This window comes from Paroedura picta, chromosome 4, assembly GCF_049243985.1.
Source record: "Paroedura picta isolate Pp20150507F chromosome 4, Ppicta_v3.0, whole genome shotgun sequence".
NCBI classification, from domain to species: domain Eukaryota; kingdom Metazoa; phylum Chordata; class Lepidosauria; order Squamata; family Gekkonidae; genus Paroedura; species Paroedura picta.
In genome coordinates, this window is record NC_135372.1 from 105,492,386 (window position 1) to 105,506,683 (window position 14,298).

Consider the following 14,298-nt stretch of genomic DNA (forward strand, 5'->3'; position numbering starts at 1 on the left):
AGCTTCTTCACCAAAGGGAGTCTACAGCAGGAGCCTGCAGGGCCAGGGCAGGTCTATGCTGCTTCATTACCCTATCCCGACCTCAGTGGTTTGGAAGGGGCCATATAAGCCATCTAACCCAACCCCCTGCTCAATGCAGGATCAGTTTAAAGCATCCAGGATAAGTATTTGTCCAGCCACTGCTTAATGGCCTCTGGTGAGAGGGAGCTCGCCAACTCTTTAGGCAGCCGATTCCACTGCTGATCTACGCTGACTGAAAATTTGTTTTCCTCATAGCTAGCCAATACCAAGAACTTACCTCTCAGGACTCCAGTTGCTACCATGTGCGACAAGCCTCAGCCTACAAAGATTTATATAGCCAGGTCCTCTCCCTTTCCTACCCCCTCATTGGGCATCGAAGGCGGGGCAGCTGGTTGACACGAACATATGTTCATATCACCCGATATTTTTTAAATTAAAATATAAATATTAAAAATTAACTTTCACCCAATTGGCAAAACTTTTCCAGGGCCGTATGAAATCCTAGAGTTTCGCAAAATCTCAACTGAGAAAGCCTGGCCTATATCCTTGCATATTTGACAATAGATGACAAATTGAACAGCCCCCACCTATCTGTACTTGTCATTTAGGGTGTTGACTTTCCCCATCCTTGAATAGATTCTGACTATTCTTCATCACAGTTTTAAAATGGAAAATGCCTCAAAGAGGCAAGGGGAGCAAGACAAAGACCATAGTTGCAAACTTGATGCCCTTTTATGGATTCTGACGCCTTAACGGAGATGCCTCATGCCATCAGAACCACACCACAGATGATGGAATGTTTACAAACACTGAAGGGCAATAAAGAGCTCAGCTGGACCATATAATTTTACAACACGCAATCCTTAATGAAGCAATAGATCAGCAGCCAGACTGATGTTCTCAGCCACTCTTTCTCTGCTGATATGAACAGCCGAAGTCCCTATCGCAACTGTAAAGATTACACAGGGACACTTTCCTCACCACAGGTCTTTGTTAGCAAAGGTGCCTGATGAGGAATGTGCCCTTTATCCCAATGTATAGAAGTGTGACGGCAACACCTCCTGAGAATTTGTGCTCAGCAAAGATCCAGTCAGTCATGTTCTTATGAGGAAGAAGACAATGATGACTTCTAAATTCAGGAGTCACCATATAACATTCATGGCTCACTGCTTATTTGATTTGTGATATCTGCCCACAGCAGCACCCTAGAAATAAGGTAGTTTTGATAGGGGTGTTTTAGCTCCAGTGAACCTATAAATCATCATATCTTATTTTCTGTATTTTCTGTGATACAATATTGACTTCACATATTGTCCTCTAAAAAATAATCGCACTCGCAGAAAGCCTGTAAAAATCTTTAAGCGAGCTTAAGTTAAACACTCTTTTCTGCTAGAGTAAGGACCAGTTCCCAATTGACACAACTGTTCACCAACTCACCCCTTTTTCCTCCTGCCTGTCCTGGATGGCCCAGGCTAGCCTGATCTCCTTTGATCTCAGAAGCTCAGCGGGGTCATCTCCAGTTCATACTCAGATAAGAGACCACCGAGGATGTCCAGGGTTGCTACACAGAGGCAGGCAATGGCAATCAATTCTTGCCTTAGAAACCCCTTACAGGGGCCACATAGGTCAGCTGCAGCCATACGGCACTTTCTACCACCATCTTTTCTCCAGCAGGTGGGAGAGATAAACACATCACGGAACCAACAACTCTCCCCAAAATGGACGAAAGTCACAATTCTGAAAAGCGTCTGACTAGGAAAATGTCAAAACAGTTAGTCAATGTTAGGCAAAGCTGGATTAGGTTTGCAGTTGCCAGCTTCCAGGTAGGACCAGGAGGACTGAAACTATAGCTGAACTTCAGACTACAGAGATCAATTCCACTGAAAGAAGGAGTAGCTTAGAATCATAGAATCATAAAGTTGGAAGGGGCCATACAGGCCATCTAGTCCAACCCCCTGCTCGACGCAGGATTAGCCCTAAGCATCCTAAAGCATCCAAGAAAAGTGTGTATCCAACCTTTGCTTGAAGACTGCCAGTGAGGGGGAGCTCACCACCTCCTTAAGCAGCCTATTCCACTGCTGAACTACTCTGTGAAAAAAATTTTTCCTGATATCTAGCCTATATCGTTGTACTTGAAGTTTAAACCCATTACTGCGTGTCCTCTCCTCTGCAGCCAACAGAAACAGCATCCTGCCCTCCTCCAAGTGACAACCTTTCAAATACTTAAAGAGGGCTATCATGTCCCCTCTCAACCTCCTTTTCTCCAGGCTGAACATTCCCAAGCCCCTCAACCTATCTTCATAGGGCTTGGTCCCTTGGCCCCAGATCATCTTTGTTACTCTCCTCTGTACCCTTTCAATTTTATCTACGTCCTTCTTGAAGTGAGGCCTCCAGAACTGCACACAGTACTCCAAGTGTGGTCTGACCAGTGCCGTATACAATGGGACTATGACATCTTGTGATTTTGATGTGATGCCTCTGTTGATACAGCCCAAAATGGCATTTGCCTTTTTTACCGCTGCATCACACTGCCTGCTCATGTTTAGTTTACAACCCACAAGTACCCCAAGGTCTCGTTCACACACAGTGTTACCTAGAAGCGTATCCCCCATCCAGTAGGCATGCTTTTCATTTTTCTGACCCAGATGCAGAACTTTACACTTATCTTTATTAAATTGCATCTTGTTCTCATTTGCCCATTTTTCCATTGTGTTCAGATCTCGTTGAACTCTGTCTCTATCTTCCGGAGTATTTGCCAGTCCTCCCAATTTGGTGTCATCTGCAAACTTGATGAGTAGTCCCTCCACCCTCTCATCTAGATCATTAATAAATATGTTAAAAAGTATCGGGCCAAGCACCGAGCCCTGAGGTACCCCGCTACTCACCTCTCTCCAGTCTGATGAAACACCATTGACAACAACTCTTTGAGTGCGGTTCTCTAACTAATTCCCTATCCACCTGACTATCTGAAAATCCAGATTGCAGTCCTTCAATTTATCCATCAGAACATCATGGGGAACCTTGTCAAAAGCTTTACTAAAATCCAAGTAAATGACATCAAATTTCCCCAATCCAGCAAACCTGTTACTTGGTCAAAAAAGGAAACCAGGTTGGTCTGGCAGGACCTGTTGGAGACAAATCCATGCTGACTTCCTTGGATCACCAAATTGTCCTCCAGATATTTGCAGATTGCTCCCTTTAATATCTGCTCCATTATCTTCCCCACAACAGAGGTCAGACTCACTGGTCTGTAGTTTCCCGGGTCATCCTTCCTCCCTTTTTTGAAGATCAGAATAACATTTGCTCTCTTCCAGTCCTTCGGGACATCTCCAGTCCTTAAAGAGGTTCCGAAGATGATGGACAAGGGCTGTGCAAGTTCTCTGGAAAGTTCTTTGAGTACTCTCGGGTGCATTTCATCCGGACCAGGGGATTTGAACTCATCCAGTGCAGCTAAATGCCTCTCGACAACCTCTCTATCCATGTTAACCTGCCATCCAGACAATGTCCTTTGGCTATGGCCATCTCTAGATGTGCCTAAACCCTTTGACCTGTGGGAAAAAACAGATGTAAAATAGGCACTAAGCCTTTCTGCTTTCTCTGCATCTTCCGTTAGAGTTTGTCCATCCGCACCCAACAGTGGGCCTATTGCCTCCTTTACTTTACGTTTGCTCCTCACATAACTGAAAAATCTTTTCTTGTTACAATGGGCTTCCCTGGCCAATCTTAGCTCACTCTCAGCTTTGGCCTTTCTGATGATTGATCTACAGTGCCTAGTAACCTGTAGGTACTCTTCTTTAGAGCTCTGTCCTTCCCTCCATTTCCTGAACATTTTCATTTTCTTTCTTAGTTCCTCTTGAAGTTCTCTGTTCATCCAAATAGGCTTCTTAGAGCTCCTGCAGTGTTTTCGTCTTTCTGGGATAGTCATTGATTGAGCATGCAATAGCTCCTGTTTGAGTAGCGCCCACCCTTCACATGCTCTCTTCCCTTCCAGCATTCTCGTCCATGGTATGACACTCATCATGTCTCTGAGTTTATTAAAATTTGCCCTACAAAAATCCAACATCCGCGTCTGGCTACAAGCTTCCTTGGCTCCCCATCTCAAAAGGAATTCTATGAGGACATGGTCACTTCCCCCTAGGGTCCCCACCTCCTTCACCTCATCCACCAACTCTTGCCTGTTGGTCAGTATTAAGTCCAGTATGGCTGAACCTCTTGTGGGTTCATCTACCATTTGATAAATGAAATTGTCAACCAGGCAGGTCAGAAGCCAGGCTTCTTTCATAAGATCACCAACCTCCAGGTGGGGGCTGAAGCTAGGGATGCCAACCTCCAAGTAAAGAAGAGTTGGCTTTTATAGCCTGCTATTGCCTACACAAAGGAGCCTCAAAGTGTCTGACAATCACCTTCCCTTCCTGTCCCCAAAACAGGCACCCTGTGAGGTAGGTGAGGCTGAGAGAGCTTCTGACAGGACTGCTCTGCGAGAACAGCTTGAAGAGGACTCTGACTAGCCCAAGAGCTCCCAGCTGGTTGCACATGGAGGAGTGGGGAATCATAACCCAAATTTCCAGATGAGAAGCCACCACTCTTCACCTCTATGCCAAGTTGGTGGGAGGTAGGCATCCCCCAGATTTATACTTCATCTATAGACGACAAGGATTAGTTCCCCGGGAGAACTAATGTGAAAGGAGGACTCTATGGCACTCTACCCCAGTGAGGTCCTTGTCCTCCCCAGGTATCTTCCTAACATCTGCAGGAATTTCCCAGCCTGGATCCAACAACCCTACCTTCCCGTCCTCTCTAGTGGACAGGAGGGACCTGAGAAATAGCAACCTAGCTGGAGCACTCCAATAATTGCAACATACCTCCAGACAACATGGATCATTTCAACTGGAGGAAATGGCAGCTTTGAAGGATGACACCATATCCTGGTTCTCCTTCCTCCCTTCCCTAAACCCTGTCCTTCCCAGGCACTGCTCACAAAGCTCCAGGAATTTCTTAGCCCTGAGATGGCAACCATATTTGGTGGGAGGACTCCATGGCATCACATCATCACTGTATTCCTTCCACTAACCAAGTTTGCCCTCTGCAGGTACCACCCCAAATGGTCAAGAACTTCACAAGCTGGTGTTGACAACCGCAGACTAGTTTTATGTGCAAACTACATAAACTACAGTTTAAGGCATCAGATTAGCAGGGGTCTCTTACCATTAAAATTTTGTTGACTAAATCATCAGTTTTGACAATGTTGTGGGGCCTTTAAAATTGGACAATGTTTAGGGTCTTAGCATCTTAATTTGGCTTGCCCTCCAATGACATTTAGCCAAGACAAGAATTTGAATATCAGTACTAAAACTGATCATCTGGAGATACTTAACTATGCAGTTTATGCAGCATGCACCAAAGACTTCCTACAAGTGCTTTTCCTCTTCCTACATAGTCATTCCAGGCCAAAAGTTGAGAGCCTCATTATTTAATCCTGGTTTCCTGACTTTTTGAAGACCTGTAATTCATACCAAGTAGCAGCTTTGCAATCTGTTCCCATGGCAGTCACTCCCGTGCTCAAAAAAATCTCAGCACTTCAAGTTGCTAAAGAAAAACCTTCTACCAACATTACTAAGTGCCTTTTTTCCACAGTGACCTCCTGGTCTGCATGTGTTGCCTCTGTCCAACAGCAGTATCCAGGCCAGGCTGCAGCAGAGAGCTGATGCAGTGTAATGTAGGGTTCCCGCAACATGATGCCTGTAAGTGAGACCTTTCCTGGTGCCTGCTAAGTGTCCTTAGAAAGTGGCCAGAGCTTCTGACTGGCCATTGGAGGTCTGATTGGCTGTACATTTAAATGACATCATTTGACAGCAGCTGCCACCACAGTATTGCTTTTATTTGCTCTTACTCCGCTTTGCCAATGGATTTTTTTTTCAAATTACCGCTCTTCACCGAAGGCTTCCTCTCTGTGTAAGAATGTAATTTTATTTTTATAGCTCTCCCTTCCTTGGTTGGCTAATGGCAGGTAGCCACAAGTCTTAAAATGATGCAAAGTAATGTATACAAGTTATGTATACATATATTAATTTAGATTTTAAAAACCTTTTAAAGCCACTTGTCTATCATTTAAATATATATCCGGAGGGTGTTACCATGCTGAGAAGATCTTTGTTGTAAAGAATGGGTTTTCAAACAGACATTTCAGGTAGAGAGGCCAGCTTCTATCGGTCTTATTGCCTGGCCTCAACCATAGGCCTAGCTCTATCTTACAGGCCCTTTGGAACAGGGCCCTGATCTCATCCAGGAGAGTGTTCCACCAGGCCAGGGCCAGTGCTGAAAAAGCCCTGGCCCTGGTTGAGGCCAGTTTTACTTCTTTGAATTGATTCTGACTACTAAATCTTAATTCTTTTGGGGAAACATATGGAGAGAGGTCAATCCCAAAGATACAAAGGTCCCAGACTGTTTAGGGCTTTGAACGTAAGGATCAAAACCTTGAACCTAATTTGGTCCCCAATCTGGAGCCAGTGAACTTGGGAAAGCACAGGTGTACTATGTCCATGGGGTCCTCAGAAGGACCCGGGCTGCTAAATTCTGGACTGGTTGGAGTTTCCAGAGCAGGTAGTCCTGCACAGAGCAAATTACAGAAATCTAATATGCAGGTGAAGGTTGTATGGATCACAGTGGCTCAGTCAGACACTGTATGACTCCACCTCCCACAGGTGATTGTGCCCACCACCCTTTGTGAGAATTCTGTCCACAGACTCAGAATGCTATTTCAACCCTCCCGCCACAACATTGTATTGCATAAACTTTCAAGTGGTGGAACTGACAAAATCTTATGAAGCACTACTGTTATGGAAACCTAATGAGTCAGTCGGTTCTCCATGACAAAAAAAAGATGGTAATCACCTCAATGACCCTTGAGGGTGAGAAAATGGCTGTGGCCAAGTACCCATCAGGGCTTGGAGAAAGCAGTTGCCTGTCAGAAGCTGGGGCTGCCTAATTGGATCCCTAGACCTGGCATCCTCCAGAATACTTTGTAGGAAGTCTTTGTACTAGGACAGGATAAATCAATACCCTGTATCCTTTCTTTCCAACACTGGGCCTATCCACAGCCCAGCAGAGAACACCCAGGCATGTTCCCCTTGGTTTTCTATTTATTTTTAAAGTGGAGGTCCACCCATCCAGGAAACCACCCCACTTTGTCTTGCTTTTTAACACCTAGCCTGATGAAGAGTTCTAGAGATTTCAACATCTTGCACAGTATGTTATATAATTTGGGTTGGTCGTAATAAAAGGTATTCCATGGCTTCTCTTTAAAGATCTATAAGCCCTGTTATCTTTGTTGCAACAGACTAGCACAGCAATGCTTTTGGAAATGAATCAACACAATAGCATCAGGAGACAAAGACAACTATCCCTTATGGAAAGAAAACACTGAATATTTTCTGCCATTTATGATATGCAGTCCTAAACAGGGTTATTCCATCTTAAAGCCACTGAAATCAATGGACTTAGACAGGAGCAATTCTGCATAGGACTGTGCATGATTCTTCACATTCAGAATAGGATTTTAATGGCAATATGACAGATTATTTCTGAATATTATTTATTAGATTTTTATCCCACCACTTTCCGTAGACTCGTGGCAGGTTACATATCAGCAGATAAAATCCCAAATAAAACCAATCAACTCCCCCTCAAAATAGACCTAAGAAAGCAGCATAATTCCCATCTACCCTTTCCCATCCACAACCAATCACCACAGGGTGGGGTTTTCATGATGTTAAAGCGTTGTCCAGAGGAGGGGCCCAGTTGTTCCTGACCCCAGCCTCAATGAAAGACTTGGCGGAAGAGCTCCGTTTTACAGGCCCTGAGGAACTTAGACAGCTCCATCAGGGCCTTTAGATCTTCTGGGAGCTCATTCTACCAGGTCAGGGCCAGGACTCCAAAAGGCTCAGGCTGAGGCCAGGCAAGCTTCCCTGGAGCCATATTTTTTATTTTATTAGGTTTTTAATTCATTATTTATGTAACCCAATATGTTGCCATTGGTCATGAGTCAGTTGAGACAAAGCAGAATAGAAATCTAGTTATTATTAATAATATTAATGTAATATTGATAATAATATATTCTGATGCATGTGCATGGATAATTTTATCATGTTCCAGTGAGATGAGTTTGTTTGAAAAGAGTAGGATTAGCACTGTTTTCTCTGTACATAGGAGAGTTTGAGGGGTAATTATGCACAGGAAACCTTGCAAGATTAGTGTTTTATCGTTCCCTGGGCTTAAACAATCCTGGGTCACTTGCACCCTGTACTCACCAATGGCACATACCATAAGTAGTTCTCACTTCCTCACAAAACCTCAAAAACCATCTGTCTTACCATTAGCCACTTCTAAGACTGGGCATTACTCACTAGCTGAGTACTGAAAGATCATCATTTCTAATAAATGACACTCTGAAATCCCATTCATTCTAAGGTTTGTAGGGCAACAGTTATCAGTGTTCTGGGGTCAGCGTATGATATTGCACCAAGAAAACTTGCTTCAGAATTGCATGAGATTTCTTGGCAGACACGTCAAAGTAGAAAGGGTTCTCTGAAGTAGGTCCTGAACTCTATGACAAGATATTTTCCTGTGTCTAGTCTACCTAGAGTACATTCTCCTGGTAGTTTTTCCCTTCAAAGGTTTAACAGATTGTGACATACATAGTCAAATTCTTAAGAAAACATGCTTTACGTATATGGATCCTGTTATGATCCTCAATAAAGATATAGTGTTGACTGTAACTGGCATTTGTAATTTCCATGTTTGGAATATGAATTTGCTGACTTGTCATGCATGCCTGCAATTCAAGGTGAGCATTACACACCCAAGAATGCTTCTCCAGCTTGGATGACAATTTGGAAAATCCTCTTCTGCATCCCTTCCTGTTTACTACATTTGCCCAAACTTACCTGGCTATGTTCCAGGTTTGATGGCTACAGCAGCCTTTCATTCAGGAAGCCTCCCACTACCAAAACAAGCTTCAGGAAGTTTGCCCATAACTAGTGTTGACCATTAGTCTGAGCCTGGGACTGCAGGTTTAATAGCCAAAGTATTTTTGTTCCCCTAAACCACCCCTATGAGCCTCTTGTGGCGCAGGGTGATAAGGCAGCCGACATGCTGTCTGAAACTATGACCATGAGGCTGGGAGTTTAATCCCAGAAGCCGGATCAAGGTTGACTCATCCTTCCAAGGTCGGTAAAATGAGTACCCAGCTTGCTGGGGGGGTAAAATGGTAATGACTGGAGAAGGGAATGGCAAACCACCCGGTATTGAGTCTGCCAAGAAAATGCTAGAGGGCATCACCCCAAGGGTCAGCCATGACTCGGTGCTTGCACAGGGGATAACTTTACCTTTAAAGGATTGAACTCCCAGCCTCATGGACAGGCAGTTTCAGACAGCATTTCTGCTGCCTTACCACCCTGTGCCACAAGAGACTCTTTGCCTTTAAACCACCCCTATTCCCAATATTTTAAAAGACCCATCCTGCAATTGACTAACTGACCAACTTTCATTTGGGAAAATTATATTCTGGTGTTCTGCTAAAAAAAACCTCTTGGATTTGATGGAATCAGAAGCCATACTGTGGCAGGAATAGATAGGAGTTAGGCAGAATTCTTCGACATTTGACCATTGTCTCGTTCTAGACGGCTTGCCCTCTTTACCAGTGGGTTGAACTTCACTGAAGATCTTGCTCTTCCCTTCACCAAAGGTTTGTTCGGTATTCAAAATGAATGCATTGATGGGGCTGAGGGGGTAAGATTGTGCCTTCAGGTCCAGGCATTCACCAGATCATTAGCACAGGTGTATGGATAATTTTATGTTTCAGTGAGATGAGTTGTTTGAAAAGAGTAGGATTAGCACAGCCTTTGCACAATCAGTCTGCTAGAAAAACAGAGTAGTAAGCCTATGCACATTTGGGTTGATAGACATAGGACCCACTACAAATGACACAGTAACAGCATGGAGATTGTGGTGGGACAATTAACAATGTCATAGGTCCAGCCTGAAGGATTGAACAGGATTCTAGACATTACTATTAAAACATTTCAACTGCTACTTATCTGAACACTGCAACCAAGTCTCTGAGCAAGGGTCATTTTATTTTCAATAGCAGCCCGCAGACACACAGTCCCTTATTGTCCCAACAGGCAAAGCAGCCAGTGGGTGAAAGGTGAGAGGGAGGCACACAGACTTACGCAAGATTGCACAGTGGCTCGGTAGCCAGAAATAGAATACTGATCCCTTGAGTCAAGTCCTAGACCCATGCCCTATGCTCTAGAAAGGAACTAACCACATTTTCCCAAAAGCTGGACAGGGACACGATAATAAAATGTACAGCTTTACCTTTCACCTGAATGAGTCAAAAGCTGCATGAATAGGCTGGTGGGGGCTGTGGGGGGGTTAAAATCATAACATGGTTGTTTTACTAAAATCATTGTTAAAATATTAATACCTTCCCTTTTTTCGTAACTCAAAGCGACTTACAAGCAATAATTAAAATTACAAATATAAAGTAACTCCATTATGTTGCAGAAAATCCTCAGGATATCAGTCTAAAAGAAATTAGAACCCCAAAGTCAATCTAAATAAGTGTAGCATAGTGGATGGTGTACTGGGTTTGGATTGAAGAAATGGGTTCAGATTTCCTGTTCACACATGAAATACAGAGGACTCTCTTTCAGAGGACTGTCTTTCAGAAATCTCTAGAACAGAGTTTTATTTTGTTACTCAGGGTGATCAACTGCCTAAAAGGGGGGGGGGTGCTATCTCTTTTGTAGAGGTTTATGTTCTTTAACACCCTGCCATGAAAAGTTGTCTTCTTCCATACATCATACAATTTTGCTCTGTTGGCAACCCAAACCTTCCCTCTGCAACAAATCCCCCTCTCACATAGTTGAGGGTGATCACCCTGAGCTCCTCCAGGTGAGTGGAGAGAGGCTAAAAGCTGCCCAAAGTCTCTTGACCGGGCTGAAATGTTGAGAGAATATGTCAGGTCAGAGAAAGTGCTGGGTGGGTATAGAGCAAACTTCTGGGGCTATTACAGGCTTCTGGGGCAATTACAGATAACATGCTCAAAACAATGTTGTTTTTTAATTGTGGCAAGTTCACCACCAACTGTAGGATGAAAGGCCATGATATTTTGAAACTGAAAAACCCTACCCGCGCCTGAGATAAAATGCAACCATCTGGGAAGCAAGGATAGCCTGCCATAAAGGCAAACCTTCAATACAAAGTGCTGTCTGGCCAAGTGGCCATTATTTACAGAAAGGCAGGCAAACATCGAATCAAAAGGCATAACAACTAAACTACATTTGAAAAAGCATACAAAAAATCTTCTTTCTTGGCCCTGTGTGAGAGCCAGTGTGATGGTTAAGAGCAATGGCTTCTAATCTGAAGAGCCGGGTTGGATTCCCTGCTCCTCCTCCACATGCAGCCAGCTGAGTGACCTTAGGCTCCTCTCAGTTCTCTTAGGGCTGGTTTCACTGAGCAGTTCTCTCAGAGGTCTCAGCTCCCACCTACCTCACAGAGTACCTGCTGTGAAGAGAGAAAGGGAAAAGTGCTGATAAGTCACTTGGGGGGGGGGGGTCTCGGTTGGGTCGCTAAAAGCCAGGTATAAAAAACCAGCTCTCTTCTGCTGCTTTTGAGCTTAGCGTGTGTGTGTGTGGGGGGGGGGTCTCCTTTTGTTCCGTGCATTTTGCTCCCTTGCACTTTTCAGCGTTCAATTGCAGAGAGGCAGGTTGAGCCCCCCAAGAGTTAAACAATGACAGCCTCTGCCCGGCAACCCATTAAACCGACGGAGGAGTTTCTTGAAAGCCCTTCAGCACAAGGCCATTTTTGAGGGGAAGAGTGAAGGTCATCTTCCGCCGCACGTCCGCAGCTACACAAAAGACATTGCTGGGCCTCCAGAGGACATGGGCGCTGACAAACACCGCCCCCCCCCCCGCAAGGCGCTACCCAGCTGCTCCAAACCGCCAGCACGTTTGCTACGTGACTGTCGAACACCTACCCCCCCTCCCCCTCCCCCTCCCCCTCCCCCTCCCCATGCATGGGACTGATTGCTGCATGCCGCTCTCCCCCAGTCCCTGAGTCACGGGAGAAAGGGACGCCCCGGCCGGTTCAAAGGCGAAGGAGGCTTTAGCCGCCCACCAATGGGCTGCGCGCTGGCGGCGTGCTCGGCGCATGGGCAGCCCTGCTGGCCCTTCGCCCGCGTGGACAAGCTCAAAGAGGCCGGCTGGCTCGGGGCGGGGCGGAGCCAGGGGCAAGCAGGGGAATAAAAGGGTCAGAGCCGCCCGGCAGGGAAAGCGCCGCTTGGAGGCTGAGAGCGCCTTTGTGCATGGAAGAGGGACACCTAAGCGCCCGCCAGACGCCGGAGAAAGCCGATCGCGTGCTCAGAAGGCCGGAGCGCTGCAGACCATCTCTCTCTCTCTCTGGTGAGTACTGCCGAGGGGGAAGCGAAGGCCTTGCATTCCGGTCTTACATTTCAGACCTGTTTTGGAGAAGGGCTGGCAGGGGAGTCTCGCGGTGTCGGGGAAGAGCAGCTCGGCTGGGGTGTATCAGTTTTAGAATAGCTTTGCATTCGCCCGGTAGCACCATGCGCGTCCTTGTAAGAGCGTGTTCCTGGCCCCCTGGAGGCCCTTGGGGCTATACTCTGTGGGGACTGTGGGCTGCTGTTAGGACAGGGAAACTGTTTTGAGTCAGTCCTCTGAAACTGACCTTTTCCTCCTGTCATTTTTGCTCTCTAGGCTTCGGCCCTTCGTCTAGCTGCAGCTGAACCATGGAGACCATGCAGGAGCTGATCCCCTTTGCCAAAGAGATGCTGAGCCAGAAGCCAAATCGGAAGATGGTCAAAATGTACATGCTGGGAAGCATGCTGGCTTTTGCTGGGGTGGTCATTGGCCTGGTGGAGACGGTCTGCAGCCCTTTCACCTCTGAGGGGAAGCTGGAGGATGAGGAGGATGAGGAAGAGAAAAAGAAACGGTCTGCTCCCCTGGTGCAAGAGGCAGTTCTGCTCCCAAAACAGGAGGAGGTTGTCTTGGAAAAGAGCAAGCAGGATGTGGCCCTGAGGAATGCTGTCAACAGGCAGCGGGCATCGTAAGACCACTCAAAGAAATCCTGAGGACTGTCTTGAGTGTGGGAGGACTTGTGACCTGCAGAGCACCAACGTGAGCTCACCTGCCTTGTGCAGAAGCCAGCAGTCTAGAACCCCGTCCTGCATGTGTAGGAGAGACTGCACACTTAAAGGGACTCTGGCCCAAACTCTTTTATTTTGCTGCTGTGCAGCAGTTGGACACAGCCATTGACATCTATGTACCTGTTCTGTTGGTATGAATATGTGAAGCTTGGAGCATCTTGTACTTCCCTCTGTGGGGTTATTTTTTATTCTGATTTTACATGCATTTTACACTACATTTTAAATAAAATATTTTTTACCTATTGGAGTCTAGTATGTTGCATGGGTAATTGCTGACAGCATCTCTTGCAAGAACATTTTATTGTTGGGGGGGAGAATCTGAAAATGACAGCAAAGGAGCTAATTTGCAATCCTAAATAAAAATAAATCCAGAGAAGTTAATCAAGATTAAATTCCATTGGATTCTCATATTCAATACAGCCCTTTGACCTCCCACTCCCTTTGATTTCTAGGTGGTGTAGTTTGACGTAAATTTTATACCAGTATATGGAAATCTCTTACTTTACTGGGACTGTAATATCAGGCTGTGTGTTGCGGCAAGCCAAAAACTTAGTGTTGCAAAATGTACATCTAGTTTCAATTGTGATCATTCTGGTTTCAGTGGCACATCATTACAGTAGGCCTTGGCATGTATACACTAGTCCTGAATACTCATTTGGAGGTAGTTTCAAAACACAAGACTGTATCAACAAGTGTCTTCTTTGGAAATATCAACTATGATTCAGTGGAACATAACATATCAGTGTTCAGCTAACACTGTTCTTTTACTAAATATTTGGGTGGTTGTGTTGGAGTGGGTAGAGAGTTGGGGGGATATCAAAATAGCTTGCCTTTCCTTGCTCCATTTGCTATATGGGTGGGGCTAGTAGCTCAATAGCAGAGCATCTGCTTGGCATGCAGATGGTCCCAGGCTTACTCTCTGCCAGGCCCACTTAAGATGAAGTAGTGGGTGATGTGACAGACCTCCATCTGAGCTCCTCGAAAACCACTGAGAATTCAAGGAGACATTATGGACCAAGTTTCTTACTCCATATCAGACATCAGGCACCCTG

General features: G+C 45.4%; 1 protein-coding gene across 1 annotated transcript; it reads left to right on the forward strand.

Moving 5' to 3' along the window:
* Positions 1 to 12,322: 12,322 nt before the first annotated feature.
* G0S2 (G0/G1 switch 2) lies at positions 12,323 to 13,488 on the forward strand. The gene is made up of 2 exons (XM_077334868.1): positions 12,323 to 12,485; positions 12,798 to 13,488. Exon 2 carries the CDS (start codon positions 12,830 to 12,832, stop codon positions 13,148 to 13,150), a length of 321 nt encoding a protein of 106 aa, XP_077190983.1. The 5' UTR covers positions 12,323 to 12,485; positions 12,798 to 12,829; the 3' UTR covers positions 13,151 to 13,488.
* Positions 13,489 to 14,298: the final 810 nt, after the last annotated feature.